The sequence below is a fragment of the Mobula birostris genome, chromosome 5, assembly GCF_030028105.1.
Source record: "Mobula birostris isolate sMobBir1 chromosome 5, sMobBir1.hap1, whole genome shotgun sequence".
NCBI lineage: Eukaryota > Metazoa > Chordata > Chondrichthyes > Myliobatiformes > Myliobatidae > Mobula > Mobula birostris.
In genome coordinates, this window is record NC_092374.1 from 30,939,247 (window position 1) to 30,965,239 (window position 25,993).

Sequence of the window (25,993 nt, forward strand, 5' to 3'; positions counted from 1 at the left end):
CAGAAGATGTAAATCCTTGTGGGTTGAGTTACGAAACTGCAGCGGTAAAAGGACATTGATGGCAGTTATATACAGGCCTCCCAACAGTGGCTGGGAGGTGGACCACAGATTACAACAGGAAACAGAAAAGGCATATCAAAAAGGCAATGTTAATGGTAGTCATGGGAGATTTTTAACATGCAGGTCCGTTGAGAAAATCAGGTTGATAATGGATCTCAAGAGAGTGAGTTTGTTGAATGCCTAAGAGATGACTTTTCAGAGCAGTTTGTCGTTGAGCTTACTAGGGGATCAGCTATACTGGATTGGGTGTTATATAATGAACCAGAGGCAATTAGGGAGCTTAAGGTAATAGAACCCTTAGGAACCAGTGATCACAATATGATTGAGTTCAACTTGAAATCTGATAGGGAGAAAGTAAAGTCTGAAGTAGCAGTATTTCAGTGGAGTAAAGGAAATTATAGTGGTATAAGTTAGAAGGAGCTGGTGGCAGGGATGTCAGCAGAGCAGCAATGGCATGCATTTCTGGGAAAAATGAAGAAGGTGCAGGGCATGTCCATTCTAAAAATGAAGAAATACTCAAATGGTAAAACAATACAAACATGGCTGATAAAGGAAGTCAAAGCTATGGTAAAAGGCATATAACAAAGCAAAAATTAGTGGGAAGATAGAGGGTCGGGAAGTTTTTAAAAACCTACAGAGAGCAACTAAAAAGTCAAGAGAAATGAAAAGATGAAGTATGAAAGCAAGCTAGCAATTAGTATCAAAGTGGATAGTAAAAGTTTTTTCAAGTATGCTTAAAAATAAAAGAGAAATGAGAATGGATATAGGACCACTAGAAATTAAGGAAGGAGAAATAATAACGGGGGACAAGGAGGTGGCTGATGAACTAAGTGAGTATTTTGTGTCAGTCTTCACTGTGGAAGACACTGTGCCTGATGTTGTAGTGTGTGAAGGAAGAGAAGTGGGTGCAGTTACTGTTGCAAGAGAGAAGGTGCTCAAAAAACTGAAAGACCTAAAGGTATATATACTAGGTAAGTCACCTTATGTACTAGATGAACTGCTTTCTGGGGTTCTGAAAGAGATGGCGTTAGAGATTGTAATGGCATTAGTAATGATCTTTCAAAAATCATTGGACTCTGGCATGGTGCCAGAGGGCTGGAAAATTGCAAATATCACTCCACTCTTTAACAAAGGAGGAAGGCAGCAGAAAGGAAATTATAGACCATTTAGCCTGACTAGTGGTTGGGAAGATGTTAGAATCAATTGTTAAGGATGAAGTGATGCAGTACACGTTCACACAGGACAAGATAGTACAAAGTCAGCATCGTTTCCTTCAGGGAAAATCCTGCCTGATGAACCTGTTGGAATTCTTTGAGGAAATTACAAGTAGGATAGATAAAGGGGCTGCAGTGGATGTTGTATGTCTGGACTTTCAGAAGGCCCTTGACAAGGAGCCGTACATGAGGCTGCTTACCAAGTTAAGAGTCCATGGTATTACAGGAAAGTTACTAACATGGTTAGAGCATTGGCTGATTGGTAGGAGGCAGCAAGTGGGAATAAAAGGATTCTTTTCTGGTTGGCTACCAGTGACTAGTGGTGTTCTGCAGTGGTCGGTGTTGGGACCACTTCTTCTTATGCTGTATATAAATGATTTAGATGATGGAATAGATGGCTTTGTTGCCAAGTTTATAGATGATACGAAGTTTGGCAGAGGGGCAGATAGTGTTGAGGGAAACAGATAGGATGCAGAAGGACTTGGACGGATTAGGGGAATGGACAAGAAAATGGCAAATGTTGGAAAATGCATGGTTATGCACTTTGATAGTAGAAATAAATGTGTGGACTATTTTCTAATCGGGAGAAAATCCAAAAATCTGAGTTGCAAAGGGACTTGAGAGTCCTTGTGCAGAACACCCTGAAGGTTAACTTGCAGTTTGAGTTGTTGGTGAGGAAGGCGAATGTCATGTTAGTATTCATCTCGAGGTCTAGAATACAAGAGCACGGATGTGATGCTGAGGCTTTATAAGCGCTGGTGAGGCCCCACCTTGAATAGTTTTGGGCCCTTCATCTTAGAAAGGATGTGCTGGCAATGGAGATGGTATAGAGGAGGTTCACAAGCATGATTCCAGGAATGAAAAGGTTATCATACGTGGGTCTGTACTCGCTGGAATTCAGATGGATGACGGGAGATCTCATTGAAACCTTTTGAGTGTTGAAAGGCCTAGACAGAGTAAATTTGGAAAAGATGTTTCCCATGGTGGGAGAGCCTGGGAGCAGAGCGCACAGCCTCAGGATACGAGGGCGGTCTTTCAAAACAGATGGGGAGAAATTTCTTTAGCCAGAGGGTGGTGAATTTGGGGAATTTGTTGCCACATGCAGCTGTGGAGGCCAGGTTGTTGGGTGTACTTAAGGCAGAGATTGAGTTTCTTGATTGGTCATGGCATCAAAGGTTACGGGGAGAAGGCCGGGAAATAGGGTTGAGCAGGAGGGAAAAAAAAGGACAGCCATGATTGAATGACAGAGCAAACTCGATGGGTCAGATGGCCTAATTCCACACCTATGTCTTATGGTTTTGTGGAAATATTTAATGTTTTGGGTTGAGACTGCATTAGAACTAAGAGTGAAGAGGCAAAATAGTCAGTCTAAAGGGCTGAGGGAAAAATTTGAGGCGGGGCTGGCAAATGATTGGGGAAACAGAGAAGAGATCATGGGTGGAAGAAGTGGTCAGAGTTAGGAGATTGGCTGGTGAGTGATAGTTACATAAAATTTTGGAAAGAGTAAAAGAGGTTAGATGGAGCTGGATAAGAGGGGAAGGTAGAGACAGAGGCTGGGAAGTATTAGGTGGAAATGAGGCTGCAGGTGCTTGTATCTGATTTAAGAGAGGTGATCAATCAAATCTGTTGGGGGAGAATATTGGAAAAATTAAGGAGTACTGTGTGGGTGATAGTTAAGTGGAACCAGCTGGAGAAGAGGAATGAAAGTGGGTTCGTGTGGGGGACAGGAGAGAGAGGCACACAGGGAGTGTTGGTTATCTGAAGTTGAGAATTTCAGTGATCATTCTGTTGGGTTCTAGGGTACTCAGGCAGAATGAAGTGCTGTTCATCTAAGTAGAGAGTCAAAGTAGAGTCTGTGAGAGAGAAACAGGTTATAGGGAAATAAATCAAGGAGGGGAATTAATCTGAGATCTGGAGTTGACTCTGGGTTGAATGACCTGCTTTACTGTCATAGATATCATAATGTGAGTTAAATATCTAAAATCAAGAATTGGTCAGGTGGGAGAGGATCCAGAAAATTAAAATCACCTGGAAAGTAGTACCAGCCAAATTGGACCTGAGAGCTGATAATCTTCGGGTTGTGATGAAATTCATCTCAGATCTTAAAATAAATGGCTAGTCAAATCATTGATAGATTTATATGTTTGTCTCAAAACTCCCGAGATTCAGGAAAGGGTCATTGAGAATGGTGAGTAGCAAATGCCAATATTTCTGTTTTTATCTGAAATTAGAGGACTGTTGGCTTATCGACACTGATATGATAAAACAAGATGTTATAGCCAAGTATAGAGTAGGCATAAGGGAGTCTTTTTATGTAACCAGTGGTATGCAAGAGTGGTGGAACCTCCATTTATACGATTTAAGTAAATGACTTGGATGAAGGTACTGAAAATTTAGTTGCTGAAGAAATATTGAAATACAGGTAGATAGGAATAAAGATAATATGTTGTACCTGTGTCCCTTTGTAGCTTCTTCGTGAGTTTAAACAAAATTATGGCAAATAGAATGTCATTAGGGAAAATGTGAAATTGCTCATTTTGGCTTGGGGGAAAAAAGCATATATAAATCTTGACAGATAAAATGTAGGGAAGTTGCATTTAAATTGTGTAGTTTATTGGCGAGACCATATCCAGAGTTTGTGTAGACTTTTAGTTTCTTTATTTAAGCAGTGTTTTAATATATTGAAATTTGTTAGTACAAGGATAACATGGTAATGTGATACAAGTCCACCTAGAATATACTTTTTATCTTTTACTTTCTAAGGTGATATTCAACACACCCAAATGTCATACTTCATCAAGAGTGAAGCTGAAAAACAGCAGTTTGTTCTGAATAACTTTAGTTGTACATGTTCATTTCGGGTTATGTCTCCAGTAGACTTGTTTACATTCCTGGGCGCGAGATAAGATGTCACTGGCTTCATCGCAAAACGATGGTCTAGTAAGGCAACAGTCTCCCGCAAGAGGGCTGTTAGGGTCTTGATTATGTGTTATACTATATTTGAGATGGGAATGGTTTTAATTATATAGGTTAATGGATTTGACCAGGTTTTTTTTCTTGTCTCTTTGATATGATTGTCTATGAGAACCGCTTTGCCTTTCTAATTCATTGGTGCTAGAGGGGGACGGTTAATGTTCAGTGTTTGACATTGCTAAGTGACACTCACAGATGTTACAAAGTAAAGGGTTGAATGGGAGGGGTGACGGGAGGAGGATGAGAAGGGGGTAACTTGGGGCTTCACCACCAACTTACAACAACAGATCCAGGGGAAGATGAGCAACACGGATAAATTAGAAAATCTTACTATTGTATCGTTTAATGTTAGAGGATTAAACTCTCCCTACAAGTGTTCGAAGGTTTTAGATTTCTTCTGCAGAAAGAAGATAGATATCATGCTGTTACAGAAAACACATCTTAAACCTAATGACAATCCCAGTGTTCAAAACTGCTTTTATAAACCCGTTGTGGAATCAGCTGATGGTACTCGTACGAAAGGAGTAATGATATTAATGAGACATAGTATTAATGTATCAATTGAAAGGACTGGCTCCGACATTGAAGGACATCTAGCTTTTTACTGTACATCCATTCAGGGTAAAAAAAAAGTTGCATTCATTAGCCTATATGCCCCCAACTATATTCAAGGCTGAATTTTTTCCCTCAGTTACCTCACAATTACTGAAGTTAAGTGACTACCAACTATATGTTGGTTTGGACATGAATGCTTTGGTAAACAATAACCTCAATGAATCTTTCTCAACTATATCAAGCTCTCAAGAATCTGCTTCCAAAGCGCTTAACCTCTTTCTAACAGATTTAAATTTAACTGATGTATGGAGGGCGCATAATCCATCTGCTAAAGGCTATACCTTCTTCTCCACAAGACATAAAACTTTCTCTCGGATAGATTACATTCTTATATCCTCTGGTTTGCTGCCTTTGGTATACTCATCTATCGGATCACAACCTACTTATATCTACTTTTAATTATGGCAAAATCAAAAATAAGGCTACTAGGTGGAGGCTTAACTCCACCCTTCTAAAAAAAAGACGAATTTCTAACACAACTGAGAACAAAACTGACGGAATTTATAAATTTAAATAAAAATAGTCTCTCAGATGTGACAGTGATTTGGGCCTCCATGAAGGGTTTCTTACGAAATAATGCCATACGGTTCAGTTCCCACCTACATAAAAGCCAGATTTCTAACCTAGAAGAAGAATGTAAGGTTTTGGAGAATGATCTCAAAAGGAGATACACCATAACAAAAGAAAACAAGCTCAAAACAAAACAAGCAGAATTAGATGATTTATTAAGAAGCAGGGCAGAATATATGATCCATATAACCAAACATAAGTATTATGCAGAAGGCAGCAGACCGAGCCATCTTTTGGCACTAAGCTCGAAACAACAGGAAGCTAAAAGGTCTATACCAGCGATTAGATGTGCTAAATGTGGAGTAGTATCTTCAACAGAGGAAATAAACGAGACATTCAAGAATTACTTTAAAGAACTGTACACAGGCTGGCTGATGGCGCAATGACATTGGCGCCGGACCCGAGAACGGAGGTACCCGAGTACGCTTTCCATCCGTGCCGGGTTGACTGTCGAGATCGCAACTCGACCTCGTAAAATGAAAGGGAAAAATACTGCAAAAATGTCTGTGTGAGGAGTGGCGTGCCACACAGTCTCTCTCTCGCTCCGCGCCTTGTAAAAAAGCCATGAAAAAGACATCATCACAGACGCACATGCACAGACTCACACGCACGCAGGCACACCCCCAAAAAAAAGAACTGTATACAAGTGGTTTAGTTCCTTCTGAGAAAGACTTCCCGGATTTTTTTTTAGTGGATTAGGCCTCCTTACGTTGTCATTAGAGGACACCAAAACTCTAGGATCTCCTAGTACACTGGATGAGCTACTCAAAGCAGTCAAAGCTACAAATAAGGGCTGTACGCCAGATATAGATGGCATACCTGTGGAACTTTACCTAGTACTTTGGGATATTCTTGGACCAGTATGGTTAGAAACATTAAATTATGCTATTGGAAATGGCGCTTTCCATAGAGATCTAAACACAGCCCTGATCACAGTTATACCTAAGCCCGATAAGGACCCCTTTGAGTGTGCCAATTACCGTCCAATCTCCTTGATAAAATGCTGACCTCAAGATATTTTCCAAAGTCTTAGCCAGTAGACTCAAGACAGTAGTTGGGAAAATAATTAGCCCAGATCAAACAGGCTTTATCAGGGGATGTCTCGCATCTGATAATATTCGCCAGCTCTTACACATACTGAGTGCAATGCATAAAATCCTGCCTTCCTGTGGCCTGCTATTTCTAGATGCTGAAAAAGTGTTCGATCGCCTTGAATGGCCATATCTTTGGGGAGTTCTAAAAGAATTTAAGTTCAGTGATAAATTTATCAATATGATTCAAACACTGTATGCTAATCCTTCAGCCCGGTTATGTGTGGGAGGAGGTTTCTCAGAGTTATTTGACATAGGATGGGGCACATGACAAGGGCACCCTTTCACATTCGATATCACTTTACACGGACGTCGTATTAGTTTATATGGCAAATGTTCAACAAACTCTCCCCTATGTTTTAAAAACACTGGAACAATTTGGATTTCTTTCAGGGTACAAAGTTAATCTGCCAAAATCAGCACCGATGCTGATCAATACAGATAAAATAAGGTGTCTCTCCCTCCCCAGATTAATGTTACAAATGAGGTCCTCTACTTCCCTATCGTCTGTGGCTAAAACAAATTACTCTTTAATTTTGAAAAAAACCGAAGATTCTAATAGATGGAGACACCTGCCAGCATCAGACCCAGCCCGTATATCCGTCATTAAAATGAACATCTTACCCCGCATTAATTTTATCAGCTCAATGATCCCACTTGCGTCTCCAGCAGGATATTGGCAAAAACTGGACTCTTTAATACAATACTATGTTTGGAACAGTAAACGACCCAATATAAAGTGGTCAGCTCTACAGTTCAAAAAGTCGGATGGGGGATTGGCATGTCCTTTATAAATTATCTCACTTGTGTTTGCAAAGAACCTACAATTGACCTTGTTAGTCTTTTCCTTTTAATAGACCTCTTATGCCTTTTTGCAAGTTTACTTCCATTTTCTGGTTTCACTTTCTCTATCAAATGGCTTGATCCTTGTTTGCTAAATAGAATATAGAACAGTATAGCACAGGAAGGCCTTTTGGCCCATGATGTCAGTGCCAAACTTGATCCTTGGACCAATAGGGTACTATACAAAACTGTTAGGCTAGATTTTTTATATTCATTTTGTTTTAGATTTTTTTTTATATATCTTCTGCATTAGTGTGTCAGTAGAAAAGAAAATAAATAAGATTTCCAAACAGTCATTTTCCAAAATATTAAATGTTACAAAGAATTTTTTTGTATTTCATTAAAGAAAGCAACATATTAATTAATAGTCCAGTTTTCAAATAAAAACTTGATTAATTTTAGGTATAGCCCAGTGCATGATGAAACAGATGAGAAACAGATGCTAATGATCAATGACGTAAAGAATTGAATGAACTAAACTGATTAACAGAAGAAAGAATCAAACTGGGCGAAGTTCAACCAAACTAAAAGATGAGGATGTGGCGGATGTGACAGTTTAACTTTCAAATCATCATTTCTTACACCATGGAAAGAGCAGGCTTATTAACAAGAGACAGGTAGTTATCCTGCATCAACGAGATCTCTTCTTAAGCAGGAGTTTCTAGATGTGCTGTCCCAAGATCATCTGAAGAAGAACTAAAAAATGGGCAAGATTGAGGACCAGAAACACAGTGGTTGGCCGTGGAAACTGCTTGCACTGGACAAGAGATGCATCAAACTGATGTCCCGCAGTGCTATCAGTTGTGAAATCACAGAAACCACTATAACCCAAGTATACTCCTCTACAGTTCAGAGAAGTCGTGTCAGAAGTGGTCTTTCTGGATGAATTGCTGTCAAAAAACTATTCTGAAGTGGAAATAAAGCCACACAAACACAAGGACTGCAGTGCTGAACAATAGCATCAAGTGGTCTGGACTGGCAAGTCATAATTTGAAATGCTTGGCTGGAACAGGAAGCAGTTTGTCTGTAGAAGAGCTGAAGAGCGTCAAATGGATGAGTGTCTGCAGCCAGCAGTGATGGATGGTGGAAATTCCCTTCAGATTTGGTGCTGCATTTCTGCAAATGGAATTGGTGATCTTGTCAGAATTAACGGAATCGTCAATGATGAGAAGTTTAAAAAGATCCTTATCCGTCACACAGTACCATGAGGGAGGCATCTGATCAGTCCCAACATCATTCTGGGCAGTGACCAGGGTCATAAAGGATGTTCTACAGTGAAAAGAATAACAGGCATTCTGCAACAGATGATATGGCCACCACAGAGCCCTGATCTCAACGTCATTCAGATCTCAACTTTTTTCAGATACATAGAGTGTAAAAAAGAGGTGAGAGTGGAGATGCTGGAGAGGTAGTAATGGGGGACAAGGAAATGGTGGATGAATTATATAAGTATTTTGCATCAGTCTTCGCTGGCGGAAGTTCTAGGTGTCAGCGGTCTTGAAGTGTGTGAAGTTACCATTACTAGGGAGAAAGTTCTTAGGAAACTGAAAGGTCTGAAGGTAGATAAGTCACCTGGACCAGATGGTGTGCACCCTAGAGTTCTGAAAAGGTGGCTGAGAGATCTTGGAGGCATTAGTAATGATCTTTCAAGGCAGAAGAAAGGAATTTATGGGCCAGTTAGTCTGACCTTAGTGGTTGGAAAGATGTTGGAGTCGATTGCCAAAAGTGTGGTTTTGGGGTACTTGGAGTCATATGATAAAATACTGTAGGCTGTAGTCAGCATGGTTTCCTCAAGGGAAAATCTTGCCTGACAAACGTGTTGGAATTCTTTGAAGAAATAACAAGCTGGTTAGACAAAGGAGAATTGGTTGATGATGTGTACTTGGACTTTCAGAAGGCTTTTGACAAGGTGCCATACATGAAGCTGCTTAACAAGCTACAAGCCCATGGTATTACAAGAAATGTTCCAGCACAGGTAAAGCAGTGCCTGATCGGCAAGAAGCAGAGCGTGGAAATACAAACACAAGGAAATCTGCAGATGCTGGAAATTGAAGCAACACACACAAAAAATGCTGGTGAATGCAGCAGTCCTGACAAAGGGTCTTGACCCGAAACGTTGACCGTACCTCTTCCTATAGGTGCTACCTGGCCTGCTGCGTTCACCAGCATTTTTTGAGTGGAAATACAAAGAGCCTTTTCTTGCTGGCTGCCAGTTACTACTGGTGCAACAGGGGTTTGGGTTGGGACTGTTTCTTTTTACGTTATTTGTCAGCGATTTGGATGACTGAATTGATGGTTTTGTTGAAAAGTTTGTAGATCATATGAAGATAGCTTGAGGGGCAGGTACAGAGAGGCTACGGAAGGACTTAGATTAGGAGAATGGCAATGAAATGGCAGATGGAATACAGTGGGAAGTGTATAATCATGCACTTTGGCAGAAGAAATGAAAGGGTTCGTGCTTTTCTATATGGAGAGAAAATACAAAAAACTGAGGTGCAAAGAGACTTGGGAGTCCTTGTGCAGGATTTCCTAAAGGTTAATTTGCAGGTTGGGAGTCTGTGGTGTGGCAGGCAAGTGCTTTGTTAGCATTCATTTCAAGAGAATGAGAATATAAAAGCAAAGATGTAATGTTGAGACTTTATGAAGCACTGGTGAGGTCTCACTTGAAGTGTTGTGAGCAGTTTTAGGCACCTTAGGATGTGTTGAAACTGGAGGGGATCATAAGAGGTTCACAAAAATGATTCTGGTATTGAATGCCTTGTCATATGGAGAGCTTTTGATGGCTCTGGGCCTGTATTCACTAGAATTCAGAAGAATGATTTGGAGAGGATGTTTCCTATGGCGCGAGAGTCTTAGAGGACACAGCCTTAGAATAGAGGGGTATCCTTTTAGAACAGAGGTGAGGAGGAATTTCTTTAGCCGGAGAATGGTGAATCTGTGGAATTCGTTGCTATAGGCAGCTGTGGAGGCCAGGTCTTTATGTATGTTAAAGGAAGTGGTTGAAAGATTCTTGATTTGTCAGGAGGAAGGCAGGAGATTGGGGTTGAGTGGGAAAATGGATCAGAAATGATGAAATGACAGTGCAAACTCAATGGGCCAAATGGCCTAATTCTGCTCCTATATCTTAAGGTCTATGGTCTTATCATCAAGGCTGTTTGAGATTACCTGGAAAGACAAGCAAGGAAGACAGCCAAAGTTGTTGGAAGAGCTGTGGTAAGTTTTCCCAGATGCTTGGGGCAACCTACCAGCTGGTTTTCTTTATGAAACTACACAACAGTGTACTTAAAAGAATTGATGCAGTTTTAAAGGCAAAGGATGTTCACACCAAATATCGATTTGATTTTGTCTTTTTTTTACTGTATACTGCTCTTCAAAGAAAACTTATTGATATTTTGAAACTTTTCCATCCATTATTTTTGAAAGCATCTTCACCGTACAGATTTTTGTTTTACATGTGCCTAAGACTTTTGCACAGTACTGTAGCTTTTTCAGGTTTTTGCTTGAATTTGATACTGTCTTTCTCCTGTGATCCTTGGTTGGACCACTTTTCCTGTCATGCATTTGTGTCTTAAAGGAATTCAGTTCTGTCAGATTGTGTATTTCTTCAAATGCTAGCAAATGACTGTCTTTGGCAGGGTGAATTTTCAACCAACTTAATCTCAAATTACAGTGGATTCCAGTTAATTGGGCCATCGGTTAAATGGGGCAAAAGAACAAAAACAATTCAAGACCATAGCCAGCAATCCCTTCTTTTATTTGGAACACTATGCCACCTAACGGGGGCAGGAGAGTGTTGCCGAACAGTTTCTACCTAGCATCAGTTGCATGGGCATAAGACATTGTACCATGCTTAGAATGAACAGTTTTTAAATAGCATCAGCTGTATGTGTGTTTGTGATCAAAGAGCAGTGATTTCGTGACCAATAGTTGGTGAGAAATAAGCAGCCATACAATTCAGAACTATTTTCTCACTGCTTTTTCAAACATTCAGGCTTGGAGATGGCAGAAACAGCAGGAGTGAAAATCAAAACAATTTCACTACTTCAAGTTAGGCAATATGAGGAATTTGAAGGTATCCACAACCACCTGAATGTCACAATGAAAATGGAGATTTGTCGAAAGGATTGTATGAAGGCAGTCGGTTATCTGCATTGTGCTGATTTTGTTCATTTGCAGTCAAAATCAAATGAACATGACAATATGCTCTGGATCGATTCCTCCATCGATAACAATTAGGAACTAATACACAGTTTAATATAACTATAGTAGTAACGATAGTGTTGTAATTTGTTCTGTTTTTCATTTAAACACATAATTTTTTACTTAAACAATAGTTTGTCATTTAGTAACATTTTAACTATTTCCATTAAACTTTGGGTAATTGGACTAACACTGGACTCAGTGTGTCTGAATTAAGAAGAATACACAGCATATTATTATCTCTCTTTCCTTGGACTTCTTTAGAATAAGATAATCTCACTGTACAGGGATAAATCTAAAATAGTCTATTGCTTGGAGAGTTCTTCAAACTGCCAGGAAACTTGACCTTTATATTTACTATGCTACATCTACAACTGCATTGGTGCTGAACTTGTCGATTTCATCCGCTTTGCCTCCAACTTCCACCCTGCCCTCGAATTCACCTGGTCCATTTCTGACACTTCCCTTCCCTTTCTCGATCTCAGTGTCTGTGTCTCCGGAGACAGCTTATCTACCGATGTCTCTTATAGACCAATGGACTCTCACAGCTACATGGACTATACCTTGTCCCACCTTGCTACTTGTGAAAACGCCATCTCCTTTCTCTCAATTCCTCTGTCTCCGACACATCTGCTTTCAGGATGAAGCTTTTCATTCTAGAATAAAGGAGGTGTCCTCCTTTTTCAAAGAAAGGGGCATCCCTTCCTCCACCGTCAACGCTGCCCTCAACTGCATCTCTTCCATTTCATGCATGTCTGCTCTTACCCCATCGTCTTGCTACCCTACCAGGGATAGGGTTCCTCTTGCCCTCACCTACCACCTCACACCCTCCGCGTCCAGCACCTAATTCTCTGAAACTTCCGCCACCTCCAACTGGATTGCTCCACCAAACACATCTTTCCCTCCCCCCCACCCCCCACTTTTTGCTTTCCACAGGGATCACTTCTTACACGACTCCTTTGTCTGTTTGCCCCTCCCCACTGATTTCCCTCCTGGCACTTTTCCTTGCAAGTGGAACAAGTGCTTCACCTGTGAATCTGTTGGGGTCGTATATTGTTTTTGGTGCTCTTGGTGTGGCCTTCTGTATATTGGTGAGACCCGACGTAGATTGAGAGACTGCTTCGCTGAGTATCTACACTCTGACCGTCAGAACAAGCGGGATCTCCCATTGGCCACCCATTTTAATTCTACTTCCCATTCCCATTCTGATGTTCTTCCATGGCCTCCTCCACTGTTGTGATAAGGCCACACCTAGGTTGGAGGAACGTTCGGGTAGCCTTCAGCCTGGTGGCATGAACATCGATTTCTCAAACTTCCAGTAGTGCCTCCCCATCCCCTTCATCGTTTCCCCATTTCCCATTCCCTTTTCCCTCCCTCATTCTCTTATGTTATCTCCTTGCCCACCCATTGCCTCCCTCTGGTGCTCCACCCGCCCTTTTTTCTTTCTTTCATGGCCTTCCGTCTCTTTCACCAGTCAACTTCCTAGCTCTTTGCTTCATCTCTCCCTCTCCCAGTTTCACCTATTGCCTGGTGTTTCTCTCTCCCCTTCCCCCATCTATCAAATCTACGTCTCAGCCTTTTTTCTACAGTCCTGCTGAAGGGTTTCGGCCTGAAATGTCAACTGCTTTTTTCCATAGATGCTGCCTTGTCTGCTGAGTTCCTCCAGCATTTTGTGTGTATTGCTTGGATTTATTTCCAGCATCTGTAGATTTTCTCTTGTTTGCCCATTATATTGTTAGTTTTTAATTTGTCCAGCTTTGTTTTTCCCAACTTTGTTTCTCGACTTCCTATTTCAAGTTCCTGTCCTGCTGCCAAGTTAGCTTAGAATCTCCCTGAAAGCATCTTTGAACTTGAGTAGTGTAAAAAAAACACTCAAAATTACTGGTGGAGTGTCTAGACCCTTTTGTAGTTTTTGAGATGATTAGGAATTATTTGTTTCCACATATCAATAGAACCTCCAAGTGAATTATTTTTTAAAAATAATTTGACATTCAGCTGAAAGTTCTAACAAGTGAATTAGTTGTCATTCTGATAAAGTTCGTTGTGTTGCATTTTCATAGTGTGTATATTTATATAAATATATGCAATTCCAAAATGCAACAGAACATCTTTTATCTATGTGCAGGTAAAAGATAAATTAACTGTTAAATAAGTGATTTTTATCTATATTTTTTTATCATAGTCTTGTAATCAATTCACCTTTTATCTCTATCTTGTATTTCATTGCTTTTATTTTTGTGATCAGCTTTCACTGAAAACCCAGGAATAGAATGTAAGCAACTCATTTAACAGGTAGGCAGTGTGTGATGATATTTGCATAAAGTAGCACTTTGGATTTTGCTGAAATTAATTCTAAAATAATAACAAACTCCTCCATGCATGCTCCAAATATTATTAATTATAAATGTGATAGATTTGTTTTCTATTCAAAGTGGTTATTGGGTTGGCTTTCGGTGTATCAGTCACCCTTTGGGTATCGTTACCATGTGATTATTGGTAGTTTTGGAGCAGATGAATCTTAGTTTTGCTTAATGTTACCCTCAGCTGATGCTTCTGCATGTAACATTTTGGTGATCATTACTGAATATTGAAGTAATAGGTGTGTGTAGTATTGAGTATAGTTGGATCCTTTTATGTAACTTTGCCATTATTCAGGTAAAGAAGCAAGCTCTTGGAAACCATATAGTTTCTTTGATTGTTGGAAGGGGCTGTGTTGACTGTTTATTCCTTTTCATAAATTCTGTTTGACTTGCTGAGTTCCTTCAGCATTTTGTGTGTGAAGTTTTTGGAATTATGCATATTTCTAAAGTTAGGTTATGATTTTTTAAATTGTATTTTGGTTAATGTTTGATTGCTATCTCCTTTGGAACCTATATTCCTTTAATCTTACACATTGCAGTGTCGCAACAACCATGAAAGCTGGTCCATGTTTGGGAATGGTAAGGTCTTTTTATGGAGAGGGCTTTTAATAGTAGCAATAACTGCAGTTAAGGAACAATTGTGATGTGTCTTTATATATACTTACATGGTTAGATCATTAAGTGAAGCAGTAAGACTAGAGTTCATTTATATTGTTCCTAAATTCTGTGCTCTTGACAGAATTCTGATTAATTTGAGATGAAGCATTTGTACTCATTTTAAATGTATGTGTGCTGTAATATTTGTGTATACGTTGTAAGCTTTTCTGATCAAGCAAATTATCAAGTGATAAATTGTTAAAACAATACTTGGGCATGGTAACAGTACTACACTCGCTGTATTTCTACTGCATCACAGGTATATTTAGCTAAAAAGATACTGAAATGCTTACTTTGTCTTTATTAATGTAATGTGTTTGTCCAAATTTCCTGCATCGTGTAAGCCCAACAGATGTGTATAAGCTAAGAACAGAATGTGTAACTTCCAAGCAGAGGGTTGAATTCTGTGATCCAGTTATCTTTCGTTGTTGAAACGCTCATTATGTGGTCTTCTATCTTGTGTGCAGCAGCATCTATTGGATTTCATTGTAGTAATTGGTAGGCCAGGACCAAACAAACAGACAAGCCAATGCTTAACCTTAGCAATGTAACAGGTAGATGTCGACAGTGAGCCCACTAAAATTCCTTAAGAAACCTCTTGTCTTACCAGACTACTATTTCCTAATTCCAGTCTCTAGTCAATGCAATTTACTTAATTGTCTCTAAGGTGGAATATTAAATTACTACCTCGTGTTTTAAAAAAAAATGCCCTACCCTCAACACTATATTTGCTAAATATTGGCCTTGCCTGTGTCTTAAGAGTACATTTTTTAAATGCTATTTGTTCCGCATTTTGGAGCTGGTTGTCTTAGCATCTCTCCCTTGTCACCTCCCTTTCTGTCTCAGATTTAACTGTTTCCTGATCACTATAACGTGTTCAGCATTCTACAGTGGTTTATTGCACATGGTGAGCACAAATGAAGGGGAAATTCAGCTGCCATGTAGGAATCTGTTGTAATAATTTTAGTTAACTGATTACCTCCTGTTCTCCCTTACAGCAATTCACCTATCCCAGTTTCGTCAAGGGTATGTTACATTAAATATCACGATCCCGTGAGTGTTGGTGTGGCCCAGCATCTAACAAACGTGGTTTTTATAGACAGAGGCCTGATTGTTGTACCCTTTAATGAAGGTAGGTATTGAAGGCTTTGTTGCAAATTCATGAGCTCTCAGACTTTTAATTATGTATCCTCTGTTTAGCTGAGAGAAAGTTTCTTGGAAGTGGACAGTGGACTTTATCACATTTATCACAGATTATTCTGTTATCTAGTACAATATGTACATTAAGAAAAATAAGAAGTAGGTTGATGGAACTCTGAATATTGCAAAAGCATGCCCCAACAATTCATGGCAGGGAAACCAGAACTCTTATTCTGTGATTGAGTACGTGCATCCAAGGCCCACTTCCACATCCACATTTCTTTCCTTAGCTCATGTCTCTGACCAAAATTCAATTGTGCCATGATGTTTTAAACCCAGGCTGACAGAATAAATGGAGACTTGGACTTTAATGTGCAGAATTAGTAATTAATGTCTGAATGCACTCCTTTATTTTTGCAATGATATTATAGTCCGCTCCTGTATCTATTTTCATTAAAGTAACAGGCAAGAAATTTTGTATATCTGTTTGAATGCATTCATTACTGATATTGTACATATAACTTCAGTCTTCAAAATATCACTTGCATTTTGTTCTAGCACTTATTTTTGTGGAAATCTATTTAGCCCACTAATTTTAGTCATGATAAAATATTTTGAAATAGCGACACACCTTATGCAAGCTGTGTCAGGTTATTCAAAATCATGTTTTTGTGACAGACCTATGTTTTTTAAATAGTAATATGACCAAAAACTAAATAAAGTGAAACAGTTGTGACAAATAACTATATAGGATTTCTTTTCAAAAAAGGACTTTGATGCAATTTATTCTGAATTAATAATTATACAGCTTAATTAAGACTAAAATAGTGCTTATAATGATGCTAGTTGTGGGATAACCTGTACTTGAACAAAACTATTAATATATCAATTTTTATTTTCAATATGCCAATTTTTTCCCACAATATTAATTTATTAAGCAAGAGGTAAGATTGCAAAATGTATAAATGCAGTATAAAACATACAAAAATAAATTAATTAACTTTGTTAAAGTAAACCAGAAGTAGTTTTGGAATAAATCTATAGGTTGTATCTTCTAATTTGTTTTACCATAGTGAAAAGGCTGTACTTGAATGGTGCGGACTTGAGAAAGGTTCCATTTTAACCCTGATTACTGGCAAATAACAGACCTGAGAATGAAGCTGTATAAATTAGGTACACATTTTTTTTAAAAGCTAGAGGTCAGCGGCCAGCATAATAGGAATAAATGATGTAAATTATGTTTTATCTTTTAGATTAACTATTCAAAATGTGTGTATTTCCACATACAGTTACAAATAATGTTGTTAACTGGCTGGAAAAATTAATATTAATTAGCTGGTATGTGCAGGTTTCAAGGTTGCTGAGGAATTTGTAATTTCCAAGTGAAGTTCCATTAATTTGCATCAGTTGCTTTCTCCATAATAGTCGTAAGTGTTAACTGTTCAAAGCAGAGTTTGAAAAGAAAGCCTACAAGTGAAATTATGATGCTGGACCTTGTGTTCATATCGTAATTAACTTAAGCATTCACTTGTAAACATTTTTAAGGTGTGTTTTTGAAAACATTCTCTACCCTTACTTTATCCTTCATATAATTACTTTGACAGATAACTGTTACTAATGCAAATGCTGTCTTGCTGATGTTATTGTGTAAACGGCAAAGATGGTATGGCAGATAAAGGCTTACTTTGAAATGCGTATTGAAAGCTAACATTAAATGAACCTTTTCAGAGTTAGAAATCATGGTGTATATATATATATATATATATATATATATATATATATATGAAAATTACATTTTTTAACACTTGAAAATTAATATTTATGACTTTATATGCCATTTCAATAATAAATGGTTTGCCATCCTATAGGAATAAATGGATTTTTGTGTTCCGTACAAATATACAAAAATGTAGTATTTGTACAGTGTTAAGTTAGCTGAGCAATTTTTAATTGCTTTCATATATTTATGTTGACACTACATTACAATTCTAAAAGGTGGTTCAGTATTATGGCTTTGGAGCAATAAATAGCTACATTTTCTTTCATAAAAGCCAAACCAGTGGCTGGTTCTTTTCCTGCAGGTATATAATGTTTTCCGGTAATTTGAAATACATTTTAATTAACTTAAGGTTTTTCTTTATTAACCATATTGAATGGTAGATGGAATCCCAGTACCAATATTAATTTGGTTTTGTATGTTTTCTCTGTGATGTGTGTGCATTAGTAGATGACTAGACTGGCGAAGGCAGACCTGTGCACTTGCCTACTGTAGGCATTGTTTGCCATGCCACTAATGCTGCCAACCAAGCAAAGCCTTCACGGGGGGAATAATGACTGGAGACTGCCCGTCGACCTCTTCCAAGATGGATGCCCTGTCTTTTTTTTATTTGTCCCTTGTATGCGTCTTCTCTTTAGGCATTTTAATCCTTTTCTGTTTCTGTACTGTGTTTGTAAATGTTCTCTAACTAAAATGCTGTTTAATAAATTAGTGCCTGATGTGCAGCATGCGTGTGTGTGTGTGAGAGAGAGAGAGAGAGAGAGAGAGAGAGATGGACTGTGTGTGGGCATGTGTGTGTGTATGTTTATATTGGGAGTCAGTTTTTTTTGTGGAAGAATCAATTATAACATTTTGTTTTAAAATGCCAAGATAAATGTTATTTGTTATTTGACATTTACATTTAACCATAAAATGTTTTAAATTGCAAGAGTTTGTTTTTAACAAACTTAATGTACGGCATTGAAACATTCAGTTGATTTGAGACCTTTCACTAGTTGGTTCCACAACATTTGCTATGAATGCTGTATGTAGAGAGACCCCTTTTCCTGTTTGAGTAATGATATCTATCTGCTTATTTGTATATGTTGCTAAGTAAGAACAGTATAAGTTTTATGGATAATATTGAAAGTTAGCTGCAGCAAAAAAAATCTGTTTTATACCACATTTGCACTTTTCAAACTATTTGACTTCAGTTTTAATCAATTATTAAATATCTCATGTTTTAAAGTTTTTTTTTAACAGCAGATAATGCAATTAGTTGAAAATGTGAACCTGATTTCTTGCCTGTGTTTCAGGCCTTCCCACAAATACTGGCTGCGCTCTCAGTTCACTCAAAACCTGCCATTTAAAAAAAAATTCTTTCTTTCCAGTGTTTGTATTATCAACATTATTATGTAATGTAAAATAGATTATGCATTTGGACTAGAAAAATGCAGTGTAGTGTATGATCTTTATTTCTAAAATAATACTTGCTAAAATTGATATAAGATATTTTTTCTTATCTAAAATCTATTATGCTTGATAATATTTTAAAAGTAAGAATTGATGTTTCTCAATATGACACTGTGTGGAAGAATTTTTCTTAATTGACTAAACTTGTATCTTTATATTACAACCTAAGTTTTGGCAGTTTTTCCTAGTGTACGCAGTGATTTGTGCTGGGGTACAATTTTCTTGGGTGCCAACAGCTCTTTTGTGTATTACTTAAAAGGTGATTGTTTATATGTGTACTCTGACAACAAAAGTAAGTGGGTTAATGAAAACTAAATACTGAATATGTTCATCAGATCTGTGAAGAGAGAAACAAAGTTAACGTTCTGCGGGAAACATCAATTCTCTGTAGTACTGTGGAAGAATAATACAGTATATCTGAATTCTATCCATACTCAGAATCCACCCATGTGGTTTTAAATGCAATTCATGGATTAGTGACATAATGTGGGAAATTAAACTCTAGACCTCCCAGGTCCACAGGACTCTTATCAACTTTCAAAGGAATTGCCTCCCGGAACTCCTTGGTAGAACTCTTTTACTGCTTGTTTTTAGAAAGTGGGAGAGTTAGATTTGTATTACAAACTATGATTTGAGGAATTACAATTTAAATGCCAAACTGAAACTCATTTAAATTTCAGTGATGATCACAAAAAACATTTGATGAGTTAGTTCTTTAATGCTGCAAGTTGAGGATTATTATGAAGCATTGTAGTTAATTTGGATACATTGTTTACCTATGTTTATACCTACTGTTGCAGTTCAGAATAGTTCTACTAACCCATAGTGACGTGGATAAATTAACATATTTGGCCTACAAATAGATGAAAAAGAGTGGTAATGTATTCTCTTTCGTCCAGACCTGGTACAGCCTTCATGTATCATTTGTCCATTGACTTCCAATCGAAGTCAAGGGAATTTTATGGGAAAGTATAATAAACTTGTGTTGTTATGGAAAATCAGGAAAATTCTCCTAAGAACAGACGCATTTTAGGTGACTGTAGTATCCAGTGCAAGTGAGATCATTCAAGATGTTCTGAAAATTTAGCTGTGTCAGTCGTGTCAAAAAAAACTGCTTCTTCAGAAGCTTTCTATTGTCACATTTACTTAGGACTATGGAGCAGAAACGTCACAGAACTTTCTTATTGTGAGGATCAGGATCAAGATCATCAGTAGATAAAAGAGGGCCAAGTGAGGATAAGCTGACATGATTCTACTCTTTAACACTTGTGCATCAGTTTCAAATTCTTTTGTGCTGGTGAGATTTGTGGTGATTGTAGCCCACTTTGGAAAGATAGAATTCTTCTTTAACATATTTAATTTGGGTTCTTGCAATACAGTTAAGTGCAGTTTAAAATTCACTCTTGCTTCATGTGATTACCATGCATTGGGAGACCTAGCAGTGAGACCTAGTTAACTAAATACTAATTATTAGCAGGCTTTTCCAAAGTTCTTTGTGAGACAGGGATGCTTTAAGTCCTTGAAGCTTTCAGGCTTCTCTCAGTAATTTGTGGTCACTTACAGTTGCCCAAGATTCTTTTCCTGCACTACCATCTACTACTCCTGCTCAGCTCACTATCAACAATAGCTTCTCTATTTGTCATGAATGTGTCACCCTTAGCTTGCTTTCCTTCCTGGTCACAGTTCAGCATGTACATTCAGCTGACTGTCAGGTAGGAAATAGCTTATAAGAAATTGAAATGAAGTCCTGTTAAATTTCATCGGCAATCCAGCCTATAAATTTTCGCAGCTTCCTACATGGATTTGGTTGCTGGCCTTCGCATTTTTCTAATGGACTTAAAAAAAAATGTTTAATTGAAATTTTGAATCTTGAAAACAAATGAAATTTAATATTAATAAATCACTTTAGGTTTAATAATTATGCCAGTAACCTGAAAATTTTAATGCGCAGTTTTCTTTGCAAAAATTTAAGGCTGTTAAATCTTTCATGCTTTAAAAAAAAACAAAAATAATGAATTAGTTTATGACAAACATGTTTACACTTCTGCTGACATTCAGTGCCATTTCTTTTCTTAATCCTTTCCTGCCTCTGTCGACTTTTGCTTATTGCTCCTCTTTTAAATATCTGATCTTTACACTTCCTTTCTACCATTCTCATTTGTTCTTTTTTTATGTCTCATGCTGCTACATAACATGCTTCGACTCACTTGGTTCCTCTCTGTTTTCTTATTTCGCATTTTCCCCTTGCATACTCTCACTTATTCTCCATCTTATAGTTAATAATGGCAGTTCAATGTCATGCCTGAGCTGTGCACAGCAGAGTAAGTAACAGATTTGGCTTTTTTCTGACACACAAGTTAGAATTGAAAGTGCGTGTGAGCTACAATAGTGCTGTTAACATGGATTTTTATCCTGTGAAGCACAGGCTCAATTGATGGGTCAATTATTTTATTTTGCGGCTTTTGTGCTGGATATAATTAATTAATTTGAAAAAGGGAATTTCCATTGTTGCAAAATTTCTTTGTTTAGTTCATATTTATGAAATTTCAATTTTTTGTTTATTAAGGCAGACAAACCCAATTATTTCTTCATATCCTGTATGAACTTATTAACCTGATTTTTGCTTAGCGACAGGAGTTACAGATTTAGAAGTAACTTCCAATCAATAGAGAGACTTCAGATATTGTCTTGTACCATTTTCCCATTGAGAGTTATAGAACACTTACTTTGCAAGGACTTTTTCATCTCAGCAACTACACAACAAAGTTATGCTCCAGAAAATTAGTTGATTTCTGCTATGTAGACGGCAGGGTTAGGATGGAAGAAATTCTGTCCATTGTTGTCTGTGTGCAAAGAAGCTAGGAAAATATAAAATAGCCACCTAAGGACTGTATGCATCTTGGAATGCAGTTAGTCCACCCCTTTTTATTACCAGAGTAACTGAAATCCAGTTAACTGTGAAGCCATTTGTGTTGAGGCGCACATGCACTATTTGACACCTTATTGAATAAACAGACAACAAACATTAGAACTGTAACTTTTAATTCAATTTGCCCTGAATATCATTATATGAAACAGTTGTAATCTCATAAGTAAACAATTATAGTTTCTTGCTATGAGTGTTTAACTGGTTTTTAATTTTTAAAAAAATCAGTTCTCGGATTTTGGCTATGTCATTTTATTGGGGACTAAAAAAAAGAATTTTAAAAAATGTTCTTCTTTTCTGTATCTGATGTTCTGTGTGCTAGTAGTGATGCAGCCAACATGAACGGTTGTCGTGTGTAACACAACTTTCGAACACTGAGAGTGATCGCCTGGGGAAAACGTCCATGCTTGATATCGTATGGTACATGACCAATAAGTTTCAAGTACAGGTGACCATAGCTCAAAGTGTTAAATTATTGTCTACATTTTTAAATTTTAAAACAAATTTTCCTGTAATATATGGTTGCATACAGTTTTGCACTTTTAATCTTATTACAGAGTAGGTTAAAAGACATCTTTATATTTGTATATATTTGGAAGGATCTAGAAGTGAGCTCTCAGATTAGTCAATCTGTGCTGTTGAGATGGGGAGCAAAAAAATCTCAATTTTTAAAAAAAATTTCCATTACCCTAAGTAATTGTGTTGCTTCTTTCACAGGTAAAATCCCAGATGAATCCAAAGCCTTGCCTCTTTTGGCTCCTGCCACTTCTGTTACAGGACTGATATCTGGTGCAGGTTTGCTCCCAGTACCTACTTCAAACCCTTTGGCTTCTGTGAGTGATATTTTAATACCTCAAGTGCCTGTGGAATTTTTTCTATTTTTTGTATTGCATTTTAATTGAAGATAACAAATATAAGCTTGGATATATGAAATTAATGCAAAAGTTGAATGTCTTTTAAATACTCCATTAAACTTATTTGATCTGTTTTTTAGTCACTCATCCTATAAAAATTGCTTGTGTTTACATGGCCCCTTTAGCATGGCAAGCTAATACAAGGTGCTTCTCAGAAGCTGTATTAAACAATAAATGTGGTTAAAGCACTTAAACATGTTTTGGGCAAATGTCCAAAGGCTTAGTTAAAACAGTGGACTTCAAAGAGATTTAAAAGGAGAAAAGAGAGGCAAAACATGTGGAAGAAATTCCAGAGCTTAAGGCCATATCAACAGAATAATGTAGTAGTTGATTTAGTAAAATGGAAAAGAGCAGTTATCTCAGAGGATCATTGTGAGGGGAAATTACAGAGCTAGGGAGGAGCAAGAATACTTCTGAATAAAAGAATGAGAATTTGCGGGTCATGGTGTTACTTAACCTGGTAAGCAACTGCAGATGGATCAAAGAAAAGCAGATGTTTGAAAACTGAAACAAAGAATGCCGAAAATGTTTTAACTGATCAAGCTGCGTCAGTGGAGATGAGAAGTAGAGTCAATGGGTCATACAAGGGTCTTTCATCCGAACTGGAAAAGTAATAAAAATTTTTTTTTAATGTGAAGAGAGCATGATAGAGAAAACAGAGGAGATGTCCATGATAGAATGAAGATCAAATTTGTCTTCTGAGTGTTCCTCATCTTCTCACTTTTCCATCTAACTCTGTTTCTCTCCCTGGATGGCAGGTGAACAGCTTGTGCTAATTAGCTTAAAAGCAGTGATAATCTCAGGTATACAGGAAGTATGTAGAATGAGAAGGCTAGAAAGGAATAAGACAGTGGATACACATTTTACTTGTATAACACTTTGAGGTAGTAAAGTGTTGCAAGATATTTTCGAATGGTAGTGATGCTTCACTCCCAGATGAACTTAATGCTTTTATGCATGCTTTGAAAGGGAGAATAAACTACAGCACCCGATGATCCTGTGGTTTCTGTCTTGGAGGCCGACGTTGGGTTGTCTCGTGAGGGTGAACCCTTGCAAGGCATTATGCCCGGATGGAGTATCTGGTAGGGCTCTGAAAATGTGCTATCCAGTAGGTGGGAGTGTTCAAAGACATTTTCAGTCTTTCATTGCTACAGTTGGAAGTTTCCTTCTGCTTCAAAAAGGCAACAGTTATACCAGTGTCCAAGAAGAGCAGGGTGAGCTGCCTTAATGATTATTGTGCAGTAGCACTCACATCTATGGCGATGAAGTGCTTTGAGCAGTTGGTTATGGCTAGAATTAATTCCTGTCCCAGCAAGGACCTGGACCCACTGTAATTTGCCTATTGCCACAATAGAGTGACTGGCTCTTCACACGGCCTTGGATCACCCAGACTACCTATGTGAAGATGCTGTTTAATGACTACAGCTCAGCATTTATCACAATTGTTCCGACTGTTCTGATCAAAAAGCTCCACTTCCTGGCTTCCATATCTGCCTCTGCAACTGAATCCTCAACTTTGTAACCAGAAGGCCACAAGCTCTGCCGATTGGAAATAACATCTCCACCTCACTGACAATCAACATTGGCACACCTCAGGAATGTGTGCTTAGCCCACTGCTTTGCTCTCTCTGCACCCATGACTGTGAGGCTAGGCACAGCTCAAATGCCACTTAAAACTTTGCTGAGAATACAACCATTGTTGGCAGAATTTCAGATGGCAACGAGAGGGTGTACAGGAGCAGCTAGTTAACCGGTGTCACAGCAACAACCTTGCACTCAATATCAGCAAGACCAAAGAACTGATTATAAACTACAGAGAGGGTTAGACGAGGGAACACACACCAGTCCTCATAGAGGGATCAGAAGTGGAAAGAGTGAGCAGTTTCAAGTTCCTGGGTTTCAGTATCTCTGAGGATCTAACCTGGACCCAACATATCGATGCAGCTACAAAGAAGGCGCAACAGTGGCTACCTTTCATTAGGAGTTTGAGGAGATCTGGTATGTCACCAAAAAATTTCTAACTGCAACTACTACACCAAATTGAACTAAGCTGCAGAGAATTGTAAACTTAGCACTCTCTTGGGCATTAGCCTTTGTAGTATCCAGGCCATCTTCAAGGATTGATGCCTCAGCAAGGCAGCATACATCATTAAGGATCTCCGTCATCCAGGTCATGCCTTCTTATTGTTACCATTGGGAAGGAGGTACAAGGCCTGAAGGCACACAATCAACAATTCAGGAACAGCTTCTTCCCCTCTGTCATCTGATTTCTGAATGGACATTGAACTCATGAACACTACCTCACTACTTTATTATTTCTATTTTTGTAGTAATTAATTTAACTATTAAATTGTTAAATTAAGTAGTTTAAATAGTTAAGTGTGTGTGTGTGTGTGCGTGTGTGTTTGTGTATAATTCATATTTTTTCTGTTATTATGTATTACAAGGACAGCAAATTCCATGAAATTAATTCTGATTCAGGTTCTGAAAAATTAATTGATTTTGGGAGACATAAAAAAGTATTAGAACAGATGACTTGCTTAAAGAGAGGGATTTTAAAAGCACACAGTGCTGTAAAAAAGACAGCAAGATTGTGGGAGGTAGTTTCAGAGCCTTAAGGATTTGACTACAAAAGCCATAGTTGTAGATGGATATACCAGAAGTTGCAGATTCTGGAATCTGGAGCAGCACACAAAGTGCTGGCAGAACACTGTGGGTTAGGCAGCATCTCTGGAGGGACATGAATAGTCATGGTTTTGGGATGGGACACTGCACTTGGTTTGGAAAGATAGGGAGGTCACAGCTAGTACAAAAAGGTGGAGGTGGAGCAAAAGATGGCAGGTGATAGATCAGGTTTTGGGGGGGATGATTGGTGGGAGTTCATAGGAAGTGACTGAATCTGATAGGAATAGATAAAAAGAGGTGGGGAGGGGAATTGATGGGGGAGTGTGGGTAATGGGCAGGGGGAGAGGGTGGGAGACAGGAGTGAAGAACTGGAAGCTGACCTGGAATGTATTGTCATAATCAATTCAGATTTTAAATGTATGACAGGCTTTCCACAGCAGCAGGGTTGAATAATTTCATACAGATGCAAGTTGCAACAGTTGTTAGCATTTTCACGTAAATGTTCAAAACGTTAGGTACTCTTTTCAGGATTTGAAAGAAGATAATTATCTTTTAAAAGGAATCACTAGTTGTGAT

General features: G+C 38.1%; 1 protein-coding gene across 5 annotated transcripts in view; it reads left to right on the forward strand.

Annotated features, from left to right (window-relative positions):
• The window catches only part of srek1 (splicing regulatory glutamine/lysine-rich protein 1), an 83,708-nt gene that overhangs the window by 11,676 nt on the left and 46,039 nt on the right, over positions 1-25,993 (forward strand). For 2 of the 5 annotated variants that reach the window (XM_072257793.1, XM_072257794.1), the window contains exons 2-3: positions 15,582-15,715; positions 22,596-22,711. In XM_072257793.1, coding sequence (XP_072113894.1) covers positions 15,582-15,715; positions 22,596-22,711 — 250 coding nt within the window. Of the gene's footprint in view, positions 1-15,581; positions 15,716-17,947; positions 22,712-25,993 lie in introns of those variants that run through there. The other 3 variants (XM_072257796.1, XM_072257797.1, XM_072257795.1) reach the window with 3 other exon arrangements.